The 17,449-nt window shown below is 42.8% G+C and overlaps 2 protein-coding genes across 3 annotated transcripts; both read left to right on the plus strand.

Annotated features, from left to right (window-relative positions):
• The first annotated feature begins 3,884 nt into the window (after positions 1-3,884).
• LOC135507129 (protein sister of odd and bowel-like) lies at positions 3,885-7,409 on the plus strand. 2 transcript variants are annotated; one of them, XM_064926695.1, is made up of 5 exons: positions 3,885-3,988; positions 4,093-4,315; positions 4,436-4,527; positions 5,829-5,937; positions 6,044-7,409. In XM_064926695.1, exons 1-5 carry the CDS (start codon positions 3,986-3,988, stop codon positions 7,237-7,239), a joined length of 1,623 nt encoding a protein of 540 aa, XP_064782767.1. In that variant the 5' UTR covers positions 3,885-3,985; the 3' UTR covers positions 7,240-7,409. The 2 variants fall into 2 exon arrangements, with proteins under 2 accessions (XP_064782767.1, XP_064782766.1); XM_064926694.1 differs by having other exon boundaries at positions 3,885-4,315.
• Positions 7,410-7,717: 308 nt separating this feature from the next.
• LOC135507130 (zinc finger protein 792-like) lies at positions 7,718-13,656 on the plus strand. Its single transcript, XM_064926696.1, has 4 exons — positions 7,718-8,213; positions 11,230-11,327; positions 11,409-11,541; positions 11,837-13,656. Exons 1-4 carry the CDS (start codon positions 7,910-7,912, stop codon positions 12,670-12,672), a joined length of 1,371 nt encoding a protein of 456 aa, XP_064782768.1. The 5' UTR covers positions 7,718-7,909; the 3' UTR covers positions 12,673-13,656.
• Positions 13,657-17,449: the final 3,793 nt, after the last annotated feature.

The raw sequence follows: 17,449 nt of genomic DNA on the forward strand, positions 1-17,449 counted from the left end.
TATAAACAAATACACATTCCATATGAATATAAAAACACAATGTGTAACATTATGTTCCTTTATTGAATAAGGACAAAACAAAGCAGGTAAACCATCAGCTCCTTTCGAAACTGAAGACAGTGACTCTACAAGATGGAAAGCACAGAATCCAAGCATATTATACAAAATGATACATACACATTCAAAGGTCTGTATATAACACACCCTGCATGTCTGCACACTAAAATAAATGCAGGACAAATCCATACACATCAACTGAACAGACAAATGAATGGATGCAGTAGCCTCCCTGCAGCCTTGTATTACACACAGTATACCGCACAAACATCAGAGGCCAAATTCGTCAAAAAACGAACCCAAAAAACCCAAATTCCTCTGCCACCGCAGGACATATTTAACCAAAATTGAAAGCACACATACTAACTAAAATAATTCAACACATATTGGTCCCTCAGCAGCCGACCACTGTCGTCATCGGGGAAGATTGCCGGATTGTCCCAGTCCATGGCTGGTGGCACTCTGGGGCCCTCTCCTTCCTCAGGCAGGCCACATTGTGGAGGACAGCACAAGCCACAGTAATATCACATGCCCTAACAGGGCTGACCCTTAATTTGTGAAGGCAGTGAAAGCGTGCCTTCAGGAGGCCAAAGGTCATTTCAACTCTGGCCCTGGTCCTGGCATGGGCATGGTTGTAGGCCTGCTGTGCTTCCTGGGGGTCTGTGAAAGGTGTCAGGAGAAAAGGCTGGCAGCCATACCCCCTGTCTCCCAGCAACACACCAGAGAATTCACCTGTCAACACAAAATCTCATCATTACTACCTCATAAACACAGTGATATTCTTGACACAGCCATGATGGTTATAAATAGGGGTTGTGTGGCTTACCTTGTGATAGGCACTGATAGATTTCAGAGGCCCGAAAGATTCTGGAGTCATGGACTGAGCCAGGCCATTTTGCCACAACATTGCTGATCACACAGTCAGCATTGCAGACCCTCTGAAATCATAAGATGAGGAATATTACACCAATCAATGCACATCACTGGCAATGCAGAGTGTTCGTCAATGGACAATATCAAAAAGTTATGTTCACCTGAACATTAATGCTGTGAAAGGATTTCCTATTCACAAAATCGGCCTCATGGGCACCTGAGGGGCTTTTATCCTATGTGTGTGCAGTCCACTGCACCAATGACATTGGGGAAACCTGTCACACAAAGTAATGAGTATCCTACTATGTGTTAACAGTTGTCCTGTAATTTGTAGATCCTCTTACCTGCAATCCTATAGAACTCCTCTTTGATGTCACAGAGTCTTCTGTGGCCAGGGAAGGAGATGAAGACATCTGCTAATGCTTTGATAGCCAGACACACACTCCTTATTGTGCGGCAAATTATGGCCTTGTTCAGCATCCCCCACTGAGTACAGGAAGGCTCCACTAGCAAAAAGCTAGCGCAAGGCCACACAAACCATTTGCTCCACACTCAGTGCATGGCGCCGTGCAGTGCGGTGCTTAATCCTGGGACCCAGTAGTCTGCATAGATACCTGATGCCATCTGCAGAAAACCTGTATCTTTCATATAGATGGTCATCAGGGAAGGCCAGTGGGTCCAACCCGGTCCCTGAAGACCCTTTCTCGCCTGAAGGCTCTCCTCAGCACAAGTGCTTCTTCATCCACCACATCTCGCACGAATGGGCATGCCATTGTCAGAGCAGAAAGGAACACACAATTTTGGGCCTTCATATAGGCTAGTGGCCACACCTGGTGCTGGGGGGTGGGCAAAAGAGGCGATGCCTTATAACGATGACTTGGTTGTACTGATTGCTGGGAAAATAAAAAAACCTTAGAAAGATGCCACCGTCCTGTGTGCTCACAATAAGAGCTCATATGTCATGGCTCACTTGACTTTACGAGAATATACCTAATTTTTATTTTGAGCTGTGTCATCTTCTTGGAGCTGGGGGAGGAAAGAAAAATAATGATTAATACATTTGTGTTACAGTTAGCATACAGTGTACATTGAAGGCATATCTCACCTCCCTCTCAAGTTTTTATTTCAAGGTCCAGTTTCCTAATTGTCCTCTTTTTATTTCGGACTCCAGTGCAAGATTTTCCATCTTTTTCTTCTTGTACTGAATGTCTATGTCTGCCAGTTCTATTTGGCGCCGGAGGTGGTTGCCATACAACTTTCTGATAGCTTGTGAGCTCTGTGAACACAATACAATTAGCGCAGCTGGAATTTGGCAGGATGTGGTGTCCTTTTATTAACACGCACTATGTTGCCAGGCTGGTTTTCCCACTGTATAGCATCTGGGTCCTGTAAAATAATTTAGATTTTTTGATTTTGATGAGGACTCCTCACCATTGTAGAGTAAATAGTACTTTCACAGTCTTAACATGATACCTCATGCCTTCTGGAATCCAGAGAGATGGTCTCCTCCTCATCATCGTCTCCATCATGTGCTGTTGCTGCTGCACTGGGGCCTTCACCCTATCACATTTAATCGGATTCATATTGAAGCTAGTAGACAAGACATGCCAGGCCTACAGTATGCCTTTGATGGAGTACTCACTGGATCAGCATCGTCTGGTGCTTGTGCTGGTGGCTCTAACAGGAACACAGTGCTGCCAGACACTGCAAGGCAATAGGTAAACCAAAGTCAGACAGTCCAAATTGATTCAATATGAATGTGGTTGTATCCCATGTAGAGATGGAAGGACATACCTTGAATGAAGCGGGTGGCATCTTGGGAGGAACCTATGCTCGTCTCTTTCCCCCAGGGATCCCCTCTAAGACGGGCCTGCCTTTATTTAGCTCCAAGGCCATGTCCTCTGCTGGGGTAAGGTCAGCCTTTGGTGACCCACCACCGTGCCTTGTCTGTGGGTATTCTTTTTCACTGCTAAAACAGTACAGACAATGTGTGAGCAGGCACCTTCTGGGTACAATATATGCTTGTGCTTTGTTAAATATTAGTCAGGGACCATACCATTCTGCAGAATGTTCTTGTATTTGATTTTGACCTGCTGCCATGTCCGTTTTGGCCCGTTCATGTTTAATCTACACACACACACACACACACACACACACACACACACACACACACACACACACACTTAATGGAGTCACACTGCAAAAAATTACTTGGTATTTTTGTCTTGTTTTCAGTAAAAATAAAAAATAAATTATCATAGATTTATACAGTGTGATGGAGTTACTTTACACAATTTCACTCATATCTGCAGTGCATTTCAATTAAAAATTTAACCGTTTCATAATTACAGTACAACTGCATTTTTTGGAGATGTGAATTAAATATTTGAATTGTAATTGTGATGTTTCAGCGGAGCGGTGAGTGTGTAATTGTGCACTACTTACGCATTCAGGCGGTCTGCAATACTTTGCCACGCTTTTTCTCTTTGCTTTATCACTGTGGCGGTGTTGCCTTTCTTCTTAATTATATCTTTACCTCCTCGTATGCCTCCATTAGGATTTGTGCTTCCGACGGGGAAAAGTACGCGGCTCTAGTTGCCATGGTAAATCAGTTAATCTGTGATCTGTGGCGGGGTCTATTTGAGTGAGCCGTGACGCGCACCTATCCAGGATTGGTTTCACCTGGCTTAATGAATCCGTGTCTGCTCATCCTGGCTTGGTCTTTGTGCAACCAATTAAGCCTGGACGCACATGTTTTGGCTTCATTGAGCTCAGCTGAGTCATTTATCCCGGATGTCTTAATTCTACTTTTGTGCAACAGGCCCTGGAACTGAATGTGTTTACTTCTGTGACATGGTGAGTTCTCCTATAGAGGGAGGCGGAATCAGAGTAGAACAGCATCCTAAATCAATTGGGTCGATAAACTGGTATTTACGGTAGACTAATGTCATGACCTCTGCCACCCGGAAGTAAACAATGACATGTTAACGGCTAGCGAGCTGAACACACATCGCCGAAGATTTTCACATAAATATAGTTAGTGCTTTTTGATGACATGGTACGTTTACTCTATAAACCATTCATCCAATACACTTAATGTGTAAGCTTCGAGTGAAATAACGTTAAGCGATAATGTCGAATTCTGTACCTTTTCACTCTCAGCTCGCCTCCATCATGGAGGTATTGGCTAACGCGGCAGTGGCAGAAATCTGCCAACTTGTAGACGATGGCTATGCCGTGTTGCGCCTTGAAATATCGAGAACTCAGAGCGAAAACCAGGCTTTGAAGAACAAACTACACCAGGTGGAGGTTCGTTCTAGGGAACGATCTGTCAAAAGAAGCATCGTACTCCCATTGTCGAGCTGTTTTGGTGCGCAAGGAACAGGTGAGTTTCTATAGTTTACCAATGCAATGATAGACATTGAGTTTTGGTGCAGGAAATTTGTGGACTGCATGTTCTCAATGCCGTGCATGTCATGAATCTATTGTTTTTCCCCCGTTATAGATCAAGTCGAAGAGAAGCAGTCCCCCAGTGTAAGGAGAAATGGAGGATCCGTGGTGTTGGGGGACAGGAGCACTCGGACTGTTAGTGAAGAGGTTAATGGATTCTAAGTTACATATCTGATATAGTTGCAGACAAATATCAGCACTCTTGCACTTTTCTTAAATAGTTCCCCATTTCTTAAATAAGTACTTTGATCACCAGATTTTTAACATGGCTTATTTTTGTACATTTAAGTTGAACATTTTAATTTTAAAAAAGTAAAGACGATGGCATGGAGAAAATTATTGGCACCCCGGAGCTAGTACTTGGTTGCACAGCCTTTGGCCAAGATAACTGTAGACAAGCGCTTCTTGTAGCCATCAATTAACTTTCCACACCTTTCTACTGACAATTTGGCTCACTTTTCAGCCACGAACTGCTATAATTGTTTAATATTGGAGGGATGCCATCAACTGCTGTTTTTAGATCTCGCCTTAGGTTTTTGAGGTGATTCAGATCTGGACTTTGCTGGCCACTCCAGCCTCTCTTCTTAACCATTCCTGGTTGCTTTTGTGTGTGTGTGTGTGTGTGTGTGTGTGTGTGTGTGTTTGGGCTTGTTGTCCTGCTGGAAGACCTATAACCTTCAACAGAGACCCAGTTTTTGGACACTGGGTTTAACATTAGACTACAAAACACCTGAATCTGCTGATGTCATGATGGCTTGCGTACTACCAGAGGTAGGGAGGGTGTTATTTTCATTGAATGCTTAATTTGGTTGTCAGTAAACACAGAGCTGTTCTGTATTGCCAAAGAGTTCAATTTTTTTTTATTGGTCAACAAACATTTGGGTGGATTTTGGTAAGTTAAATCAGGCATTTTGTGTCTCCTTCAGCAGTGTGATCTTCTTATGTCTACCAAAAACCAAACAAAGCATTCAAAGAAAATAACACCCTCCCCACAATCAATTATGGGGGCGGTTTGACAATACTGTGGGGTTAATTTGCTGCTTCTGGTACTGGGGGCCTTAAATGTTTGCAAGACATTATCAAGGTGTTTTGAATGCAATGTTCAACTCAGTGTCTCTGTTGAAGGTCCTCTTCCAGTAGGACAACAACCTCAAATGCACACAAAAAAGCACCCTGGAATGCTTCAAGAAGAAGCTCTGGACTGTTCTGGAGTGGCCAATGAAACTTAAGTTTACAAAAATGACATTGCAGAATCAATGTTGAAAATCAGGTAAGGTGTGGTGACCAAAAGTTAGACAAAAATCTATTTAAATTTATTTTAGAATAAATGGGATATTATTTAAGAGTGCACTCCAACTGTACTTATAGACTGTGGTTATTCCTGGAGTGAACTTGAGGATACAGCAGGACAGTTAGAATTCAGTCCAATTCCTCCTCTTGTTTTGCAGAACCTTGACACGACTGAGCATCCTAAGGTAGTGGTTGTAAAAGAAGAGAAATTGGAAGATGAGCTGAGAGACTGTGGCTCAAAGCACAACCAGCAACCAAGGAGACTGAGTAGGTACCACACTTACCAATAGGATGGGGCCATAATGGTCTAGTTACAAAAAGTATACAATCGCATCATGAAATTATTGTTATCTTCTCTCTTTCTTGTCCTCAGTTAGTGTGTCTCGGTCTGTTGTTGCTGTGAACGATCAAATCCTGAATGCAGAAACTTCACCTGTGGAGGTAGCTGAGGAGAAGCGGGACGGCGACAACCAGAGGCTCCAACAGACCGAGAACGGACACAGCACGGCAAGCCAGCACACACACAGCTCGGACTGTGTGACATATCAGAGAGAGAGTCATACAGCAGCTGGCCTCTCTCGCATAGAGGATGGTAGAGACATGCTTGATCCATCTTGTTCTTATTTGGTGGAAACGGACTCTACTAAGCCACTTGATGCCCAGCCGCCCTTGACTCTGAGTGGGGTCACAACCTTGTGTGACAGTATGGCTTCCTCTGCCTCACTGGGCTGGAAGCAGGAGGCCGGAGGAGTTGACACTCTTAAAATGGAGGCAGGAATTCCCTCCTGGACCAAAGGGAGGGATATTGGAATGGGCCTGGCTGCTCAGAGTGGAGTTGACATCCCTGGGAAAAACAGGGAGGGTATTCAGCTGGGGAACGGCACAAACGTCTGTCCTCAGAGCAACGTTAACTTAAGGGAGAGCGAGTCATCGGAAGGGCGCAGGTCCAGCGAACCGGATGTAAAAGGATTCGATACCTCCTTAGACTATTTTTTCTCTCCGTCGGAAATGGCCGGGATACAGACTCACCACCGAGGAGACGGCGCTGGAGGCGAGGAGCTGACCTCTTGTCCGTATCCCGGCGACGATGGTTTCGTCAGCCCTTCAAACTCGACACAAGGGGGCCTCCTCTTCTCAAACAGACTGGTCAACTGCCAGGAATGTGGACGGCTGTTCTCCAACTCGCTAGACCTCGCACTGCACCAAAGAATTCACATAGGGGAGAAACTCTTCAGCTGCACCCAGTGTGACAAGCAGTTCCTCCACCTGCACCAGCTCAAGACCCACCAGAGAATACACACCAGGGAGAAACCCTTTAGCTGTTCCCAATGCGGGAAGCGCTTCTCCCAGTCCAGCCACATCAAGAGACACATGAGTGTTCACACAGGAGAAAAGCGGTTTGGCTGCAGCGTATGCGGCAAGAGGTTTTCACAATCCTGTAGCCTCAAAGTGCACCAGAGCGTCCACACCGGAGAGAGACCGTTCAGCTGCACTCAGTGCGGGAAGAGTTTCTCTGTGCTCGGGAACCTAATGAGGCACCAGAGTGTCCACAGTAGAACGCAGGATTAAGTCTTGAATAATTAATGGACACTGTATTCTGTTTATATCGTGTTGGTAAAATATTGATATAATGAATTTTGTATGTTGTACACGGTAAACATTGTTTTGTAATAATATCCTGAGGTAAACTGTCTCTTGGTATGATGTGAACATATTAAAACATTCCCCCTGAAAATGAATGTGGAGTTATCATGCTTGTTCAGTGCATTGAATGAAAAACTGCTCCAAGTCACTAAATGATGACCCTATTGCTATTAAACCTACTACTTCATCAAAGGCTGCTCTGCAAACGTGGGTTGTCAAGATTTATTCAATTTTTTGGGGGTAAGGCTATTATGTTTAACAATTAAAAATTCTATGAAAAATATTGCTTGTGTGTGTAAGCTCTCGTGCAGTGTAATGTTTTGTTTAGAATAGTTGTTTTAGTCCTGTCTCTACTTTCAAACTCCGAAGGTGGCGGTAATGTGCTAATCCAGTCAAACGAGAAGAGCGGTACGTCATCAACAGGCGACACGATAGCATCCTTCTAGACCCGAAGCAGTATCGTTATTCAATAATAACAAGCTAGGGCTTTACATAAGTATTCAAACTAGTATAATCATCCGACATTTTTAAGCAACGATAGGCAATTTGGCTTAAGTATTTCGGTTGTAGATTAAACGGTGCATGAAGAGCAGAAATGGCAACAATGGCGGACTGTGTTGGTTATCAATTGCAAATAGCTTCGATAATGGAGGTGCTAGCCAATTCGGCGGTGGTCGAGATCTGCAAAATTGTTGATGATGGTTATTCCTCTCTGCGTTCCCAAATGGAGCAGGAAAGAGTGCAAATTGAGAGGGAGAGAGAGCAAACCGAGAAAGAGAAATATGTGCTCCGACGAAAATTACGCGAAATGGACGTGAAGATGCGGAGCTATGAGCGAAGACTCAGAAGACGCGATCTACGGAATGAAATGCATGCAGTTAATTTGAGACCACATGAAGGTACCGACAGCTTATTATTATTTATATATATATATATAAACAGGGCTGGGTTTCTAAATGCAATCCGTTAGTTACCTGTCATTGTAATCAGCAAGATAATGTTTGGCTTGCCCAAACTCCCGAACGTAATCTGATTACTTTCCCTTTAAGAGGCATTAGAAGGTAAACATGAATATTACCAATTAAACGACAGCTATTGCGGGATAAATCAATGTTAGCGTTTACATAGATGGCCATAAATCGATGTTGCATTTTACTGTATGGGTTGGCTTTGTAGGCTTCTTCGAACCCATGCCTTTCTACTACAGATAATAATACAATTAGGTTATCTTTACATTAACAAAGTCTGTCCGATTTTCAGTCATTCCAATTAATTGAATACCCCATGATCTTGAAGAATACGACTTGAAATATATATTAGCCAAATTATTTTACCAGAGCATAACCCAAAAACGAAGGATTTATTAACTTTGTTGCTTATCTTGTCTTGGAGAACTGATCGGCCTCATTGCTTCGAGTTGAAAAATAAATGCTGCTCTCATGGAATGGCATGCATTGAGCACTACCGAAAAGTACCATTTGCTTAATAAGAAAAATGAATGACATATGCTGCATTTGCTATAGGCCTAATGTTTATGTTTTTGGTGCTGACGCTTTGATATTTCCATAATTTGCATCTATCAAAAGTGCGCGAGTTTGAGCATGTGTCTGTTAGGTAAATGGACACTTATACAAAACAGGATTTTAGTTTTGAAACGTGCAATCGACTGGTATTTTGGACGCAGTAATTGTAGTTGAACTGCAGGTATACAGCAAAAAAAATACTGTCATTTTGAACGAAGTATTTGCGACATACTGCAGTTATACTTCCCTCTGACTGCAATCTTTTTTTGTGAGGGCAATTTTTGGGAATCAGCACAAATTAGATTGAGCAATAAAAGCCCCACTCTTAAATTAAACTTGTGTTTGACAGTATGGAGCACAATAACACGGAGGAGTGTAGAAGGGAGGAACTCCCTCAAACTGTTATTCGATAGGGTGGGATCAACATTATGCAGCTGTTGCCAGAGTGCATACTTCACTGGCTGTTCAATTAAACCAGTATTGGGATACAGTACACACAGTGCCAGTGCCTTCAGAAAGTAGTTGTACCCCTCGACTTTGTTGTGTAACAGCCTGAATTCGGAATGGATTCAATGTTTTTTTATCACCCATCTACACACATCACACCATAATGACAAAGTGAAAACATGTTTTTAGAAATGTTTGCACATTTACTGAAAATGAAATACAGATATTTAATTTACATAAGTATTCACACACCTGAGTCAATACTTCGTAGAAGCAACTTTGGCAGCGTTTACAGAGGCGAGTCTTTCTGGGTTCGTCTCTAAGAGCTTTCTACACCTGGATTATGCAACATTTGCCACTTATTATTTAAAAATTCTTCAAGCTCTGTCAAATCGGCCATTGTCCTGCTGAAAGGGGAATTCATCTCCCAGTGTCTGGTGGAAAGCAGGCTGAACCAGGTTTTCCGCTAGGATTTTGCCTATACATAGTTCAATTCAGATACTTTTTATCCTTTAAAAACTCCCCAATCCTTAATGATTACAAGCATACCCATAACATGATTCAGTCATCACTATGCTTGAAAATATGAAGTGGTGTACTCAGTAATGTGTTGTTCTGGATTTTCCCCAAAAAGTGAATGACTTTGCCACATTTTATGCAGTATTACTTTAGTGCCTTGTTGCAAACAGGAGGAATGTTTTGGAATGTGTTTTATTATGTACAGGCTTCCTTCTTTTCACTGTCAATTAGGCTAGTAGTTGTTGATCCCTCCTCCGTTTTCTCCCATCACGGCCATTAAACTTGAACTGTTCTTTTTAAGTCACCATTGGCCTCATGGTGAAATCCCTGAGGGGTTTCCTTCCTTTCCGGCAAACGGAGTTAGGAAGGACACCTATATCTTTGTAGTGACTGGGTTTATTCATACACCATGTCATTGTAATTAATTAATAACTTCACTGTGCTCAAAAGGGATATATTCAATGTCTTTTCATGTTTTATTCATTTGTAAACATTTCTAAAAACATATTTCCACTTTGACATGGGATATTATGTGTCGGCCAGTGAACAAAATCTCAATTGAATCAATTTTAAATTCAGGATGTAGCACAACAAAATGTGGAAAAGGTCAAGGTGTGAATACTTTTTGAATGAATTGTACACATTTGTGAACAACCATCAACCACAATCCGGCAAAGGTGCAAATGGCTAAATGAGATACCAGCAGTGTGATTCACATCAATGCGCTATGTAGATATCAATAATAATAGGTGATATCTGTATCACCGTAGACTACACCACTGCTGTCATCCTAACCTCCAAGTGTTTATTCAAGTTGGATAATCTTTGGATGACGACAGCAGTGGCACCAAGACATAGCTTGGACTGTAGCCTACAAAAGCCTATTCCTGCTCTTTTCCCGCAATCCATCAAACACCTTGGGTGTGTCATCATAGTGGTCTCTGACTTGTGGTCAGACTCGCTGAGGTGGAACAAACTTAACTTGCGCCTTTTTTCAATGCTGATTTGAATATCATCGAGAAATCAGAAAAATTCACGCAAACTTCGTTTCTAAATTTAAAGGTAATCCTAGGAGTAATCCTAGTTTTTCAAAAGTATCTGTAATCTAATTACAATATTTTTCCTGGTAACGGATTAGTTTGTTTGTTTGTTTGTTTGTAGCAGTTACGAATGACATGTAATCCGTTACTCCCCAACCCTGGTTATACATGTTTTCCTGTCAGCCAGGACCTGTTTCACTAAGCATATCAGAATAGCAGTGCTGATTTAGGATCAATTTAGCCTTTTAACCTGAATCATAATGAATAAGAGCAGGGCACCTGATGGGCAGGGCACCTGATGCTAGATCATCACTCCTACTCAGACACTTTGTGGATATGTGCCCAGATCTTCATACAATGATCCTAATAATGACAATGCTTCGTAGTTTCAGTGTCTTCAATTGCCATGCCAGTGAGTAATGACCAGGTCCGAGGCCCCCTGGCTACAATCGAGGACCATTCACAATACCACCACATGCCTCAGGTGTGTTTTTGCTGTCAAAATTAATGTAAATGACATGGAATAGGCTGAAACGTAATCTGTATTTTTCTATTTTATTTACAGGAAGACAGAACTGCATTGTCCCTAATCAAGCAGGAAAGAGTGGACAGCTGTGGAGTGGACAGCTGTGGAGTGGACAGCTGTGGCGTGGACCTGAAGGTAGAACAAAACATCAGCTCAGAGAGTAGACCCACTGGTAAGTTTCAGTGCAGATATTAATTTACTTAGAACACTTTTTTATTTACAATCCACTCACTGTTGAAATACCCAACACACAGGCTACTACTGGCCTTAACTGAAGACATCAACTCTTAGCCCTTAACTGAAGACATCAACTCTTAGCCCTTAACTGAAGACATCAACTCTTAGCCCTTAGCTGAAGACATCAATTCTTAGGACTTGTGCTGTGTTTAAAGGCAACCTATTGTATATGATTAGGAATGTCTGATCATTGTGTTGATTACTCCTTCCTTTTTCACCCTTGATGGTAGTTCCAGAACCCATCGATGATGACAGCGAGAGACATAACATGGCTGACATTCACAGCTCGCCCACTGCAGCCACAGAGGACCCCACTGAGCCCACTAGGACCAGTGGATCCGAAGCTAACCTCAAGTCAGAGATGGGGACAGAGGGTATGAACCAGAGACCCCAGCAGCCAACAGGACCAGATCTCAGCACAGAGATACTGAATAGCCCCGGTTTGGATCTGGCTCTGATGCAGGAGAGGGTTCTGGGGCATCTGGGGCTTTCCTTGGCCCAGGCAGCAGCCGCAAACACAGAGGCTGCCGGGCATCCATCTTGCTCCTACCAAACCCAGGCTGACGTAGAGAGCCAGTCCAGACAGTTCCCCGGCAGCGATATGGGCGTCTTTGCCCCCTTTGACCTGACAGCTCCTCCTCCTCTCGCACCGCCAGCGAATCAGAGGCAGACGCATGGAGCCACGGCGGCGAACGAGCCAATGGGCTGTAACTTCTGCGGCCGCATCTTCCATAGCCAGGCGTCCCTGGAGGTGCACCAGAGGGTCCACACGGGACAGCGGCCGTTCAGCTGCCCACACTGCGGCAAGTCATTCGCGCAGCCCAACAACCTCCGGGTGCACCTGCTAATCCACAGTGGCGAGAGGCGGTACCGGTGCTCGATCTGTGGGAAGAGTTTCATTTCGTCAAGTCACCTTAAGAGACACAGGACCGTTCACACCCAGGAGAAACCCTACATCTGCTCTCGGTGCGGCCAGTCCTTCACTCAACTCTGCAGCGTCCGGAGACACAGACAGCAGTCGCGGTGCGGAGAGCCGCCTCACGCTCAAAACGAACTTTCTGCTTGACTGTAGAAAAGGTGTTGTACAGTACGTGTGTGTGTGTTAGCTGTATCTGAAGTGATTTACAATAGCTATAGTTTTCCTGATCAAAACGTTTCGCCTTTTAGTCTCTTGGATGATAGGTCCACAGATAGAAGTTGAGAAATGTATGTTGTTAACTCTAAATGAATATTTACCTAAAGATGACACTGTCATTAGTTTTATGTGACTGTTTAGTACAATACATCCCGTCTTACCTTGGTCATAAGGTAAGATGGCGTTGTCCCTGGGAAAGGCTTGTTTTTAGAGTAGTACTTTATTGATCTCAACTTGGGACATGGTTTTATTTTACCACTAGAAGAAGTCCAGGAGGATGAAGCAGGACATTACGGAGCCAGTGGATTGGACTGAGCCCTCGTCTGGCATGGCTGACTTCACTGTGTGACTGAATCACAGGGATGAACGATGCAACTAATAAAAGGTTTTCCTGCATGTTTTGAAGGAGTTTGCTGACAGGGTCATTTGAGACCAATGCACGTTCACGTGCTCGTCAGAACTAGGAAACGCTGAAATTAATGACTTGCTAATTGGCGTTAGTTATCATAGGTGTTTATACACTTGCTGCGCTGAACCGGTTAGCAAGTCGGAAATGTTTAAGTTCCGACTAGCACATGAACGCGGCAATACTGAGGTATAACAGGTGAGAAGCAGTTTACACAGGCAGCCCAATTCTGATATTTTTCTCCAAAATGGTCTTTTGACCAATCACATGAGATCTTTTCACATCCAATCTTTTTCAGAGCCGATCTGATTTGTTAAAAGACCAATTAGTTGGGAAAAAAGATCTGAATTGGGCTGCCTGTGTAAACACAGCCGTTGCAATGCACAGTGCGCGGACAGTTTACACAATCAGGTATCGCAAGAGAAGGGTTAATACATGACAGAGGAAGTGCAGGTTTATGCTGTCAAATCAAATAAATGTCAATTAAATTCATGGGAAATGGCCCCCTGGATAGCTTTTTTTCTGCAGTATTTTTATTAATTGCTTACACCAATCACTTATATCTGCTTCCTTGTAAGTAATCACAGCTCTCCAATTGGTTGGATTGGTTATACATATCCAATCAATTGTCTATATATACACACACACTGTATGCGCTAACCTCAAGAAACAAGAAAGGATGCATTACTTAACCAAATCCCTATCGCGGAAATTCATCATTACAGCGTGATTGAAATGTAAAGGTCGATGTTCCCGCGTTAATGGAGACTGCATTCACTGTAAACGTTGCAGATGTCGGCGCAATATGAAATCCCATTTTGAACACGCTAACTGTAATGCTTCAGCAATCCAGATTGAATAGAGCTCCTAGACCATGGTTCTCCAACAGGTACACTACCCTTCAAAAGTTTGGGGTCACTTAGAAATGTCCTTGTTTTTGAAAGAAGAGCAAATGTGTCCATCAAAATGATCAGAAATACAGTGTAGACATTGTTAATGTTGTAAATGACTATTGTAGCTGGAAACGCCTGATTAAAAAAAAAATGAATATCTACATAGGTGTACAGAGGCCCATTATCAGCAACCATCGCTCCTGTGTTCCAATGGCACATTGCGTTAGCTATTCCAAGTCTTCTAGGAAAGAAACATCCATATCTCAGACTGGCCAATAAAAAGAAAAGCTTAAGATGGGCAAAATAACACAGACTGGACAGAGAAACTCTGCCTAGAAGGCCAACATCCTTGAGTCGCCTCTTCACGTTGAGACTGGTGTATTGCAGGTACTATTTAATGAAGCTGCCAGTTGAGGATTTGTGAAGTGTCTGTTTCTCAAAATAGACACTAACGTACTCTTGCTCAGTTGTGCACCAGGGCCTCCCACTACTCTTTCTATTCTGGTTTGAGACAGTTTGCGTTGTTCTGTGAAGGGAGTAGTACACAGCGTTCTATGAGATCTTCAGTTTCTTGGCCATTTCTTGCATGGAATAGCTTTCATTTCTCAGAACAAGAATAGACTGACGAGTTTCAGAAGAAAGGTCTTTGTTTCTGGCCATTTTGAGCCTGTAATCGAACCCACAAATGCTGATGCTCCAGATACTCAACTAGCCTAAAGAAGGCCAGTTGTATTGCTACTTTAATAAGCACAACAGTTTTCAGCTGTGCTAACATAATTGTAAAAGGGTTTTCTAATGATCAATTAGCCTTTTAAAATTATAAACTTGGATTAGCTAACACAATGTGCCATTTCAACACAGGAGTGATGGTTGCTGATAATGGGCCTCTGTACGCCTATGTAGATATTACATTTTAAAAAATCTGCCGTTTCCAGCTACAATAGTCATTTACAACATTAACAATTAACACTGTATTTCTGATAAATTTGATGTTATTTTAATGGACAAAAAAATAGTATTTTCTTTTTGAACGGTAGCGTATATGGCGAGCAACCAGTAACTCGCAGCCCACCTACGAGTAGCTCGACAAGCAATTCATGTGTTCCATTGCAAAGCTACTATCCAATCAAAGCCACATTGACATTATCCCACCCCTGGTTAGCCACTTTTGGCTTAAAAAGACAAACGTAACACGATATCTGCCAATTAATTTCCAGCAATATTTTTTTTCTAGAACTCACAATTGTTCTTCTGATGTGATTTGAGGATTGTTTGTTGTTCCTCTATGAATAGTTGTAATATTGAGTAAATATAATTATATATATATTTTTTTATTTTTTATTTTTTTATTCTTGGTATATTGACAGAAAACGGATATTGTACACCAAGGACCTGGGGAAGAGTTGCAGGGTAGAGGAGAATCAAATAATGTGCTATAAATTGTGTAGCTCGAGAAATGTTTAGTTTTTTTAAGTATCTAACATGCTCGAAAAGTTTAGAGGCCCCTGCCCAAGACATTTACTGCGGATTATACCATGTGTTTACGGTAAATTAAAATGCACATTAATACGTCATCATTAAGCGACACTGACTATTGGCTATTATTGTAATTTATGAAAACAATAATTCGCTTTTTGTTTTCAATGTAATGTTAGTGTAAAGGTTAGTGTTATGTTTAAAATCAGATTTGATGAAGATCAATTGTAGAAATAGGCGGGGTTTAGCCATCCAAGTGGGGTGCTTCATTTTGGTAGTAGTGAAGGAGTAACGTTAGTTAACTACCGACTACGGATTCCATGTACTGCAGTGGTTCAACTCAAACTTAATCTGACTGAGTCATACTACGGAAAAAACAGCGAGACACTGTGATGAGACCGTGCTTCCTGCCTGCCAACGGACTTTCTCTCCCGGATTGACCACCTCCCTCAGATGACCACTTAAACCAGTCTAATGACTTGTTTTTTATAAATTACAGTATTTGCCTTTTTCTGTGTGCTTTGAGATTATTTCAAAGGCGCTATATAAATATAAATAAATATAATAAATTATGACTTTGTGGCTGTTGTAACTTTAGTGAAGACCCATGTAAACCAGCCTTTCTTAAAGTATGGGTCGCGGACCTGTTAATGTTGGGTCGCGACGTGTCAGAGTAAATGTATAATTATGTAATGGTTTACTGGAATTGATTTGGCCAAGTGCAACTGCGGTCTCTGTTCAGTGCGCTGTCAGTTTAGCTCTCAGTTTAGCAACGGTCTCTGCTCAGTTTATCACCTGCACGTGTGGAAGCGGCAGATGATGCGCTGTGGTTCAGCGGCAGATGATGCGCTGTGGTTCAGCGGCAGATGATGCGCTGTGGTTCAGCGGCAGATGATGCGCTGTGGTTCAGCGGCAGATGATGCGCTGTGGTTCAGCGGCAGATGATGCGCTGTGGTTCAGCGGCAGGTGATGCGCTGTGGTTCAGCGGCAGGTGATGCGCTGTGGTTCAGCGGCAGATGATGCGCTGTGGTTCAGCGGCAGATGATGCGCTGTGGTTCAGCGGCAGGTGATGCGCTGTGGTTCAGCGGCAGGTGATGCGCTGTGGTTCAGCGGCATATGGTGCGCTGTGGTTCAGCGGCATATGGTGCGCTGTGGTTCAGCGGCATATGATGCGCTGTGGTTCAGCGGCATATGATGCGCTGTGGTTCAGCGGCAGATGATGCGCTGTGGTTCAGCGGCAGATGATGCGCTGTGGTTCAGCGGCAGATGATGCGCTGTGGTTCAGCGGCAGATGATGCGCATGTCAACTCATGCTAGCAACAAATTCTGACTGAGCTCAATCGTCATGAGAAGCCAATACACCGATGAGTTTCTCGCTCTGTCATACAAACTTTGAGAAATAACGAGGACCTCCCTCAATGTGTTTTGTGCGGGAAAGTGCTTCGTAATGAGTCAATCAAAATGAACAAATTCATATAACGACAGATTTTTAACGTTATACCCAGGGAATTATTTCAGAACAGGGCAGAATGCTTCAGGAAACAGTGCTTCGACTGTGGGACAGTAAATCCGCTAGCAAGGCATTGTTGTCATTTTATAACAGGTGATGATAAGCAGAAATAAGGGAGTACTCTCTCATACTAGTAGATGTGAGTTTCTCTTTCAAACAATCCCCTGGCCTTGTACACAACTAATAGCTAACGTTAGCCAAAGCAAGCTAGCTAGCAACTGATAGAGCAATCCTAACAGTACAGATGAAGATTAAAAATTATCAGGCCTACTGTACAATTTACTGTAGAAATTATTGTTGAAAACAAGTTTAGATTGGAACTGTTGCTGTTAAAATACAAGTCATAATTTTTATTCTGAACTGAAAGAGACTGATTGAAGCGAGATACTTTTTGAGGTAAACACACACACGTTCTGGGTTGCT

The sequence above is a fragment of the Oncorhynchus masou genome, chromosome 20 (genome assembly GCF_036934945.1).
Source record: "Oncorhynchus masou masou isolate Uvic2021 chromosome 20, UVic_Omas_1.1, whole genome shotgun sequence".
In the NCBI taxonomy this organism is placed as follows: Eukaryota; Metazoa; Chordata; class Actinopteri; order Salmoniformes; family Salmonidae; genus Oncorhynchus; species Oncorhynchus masou.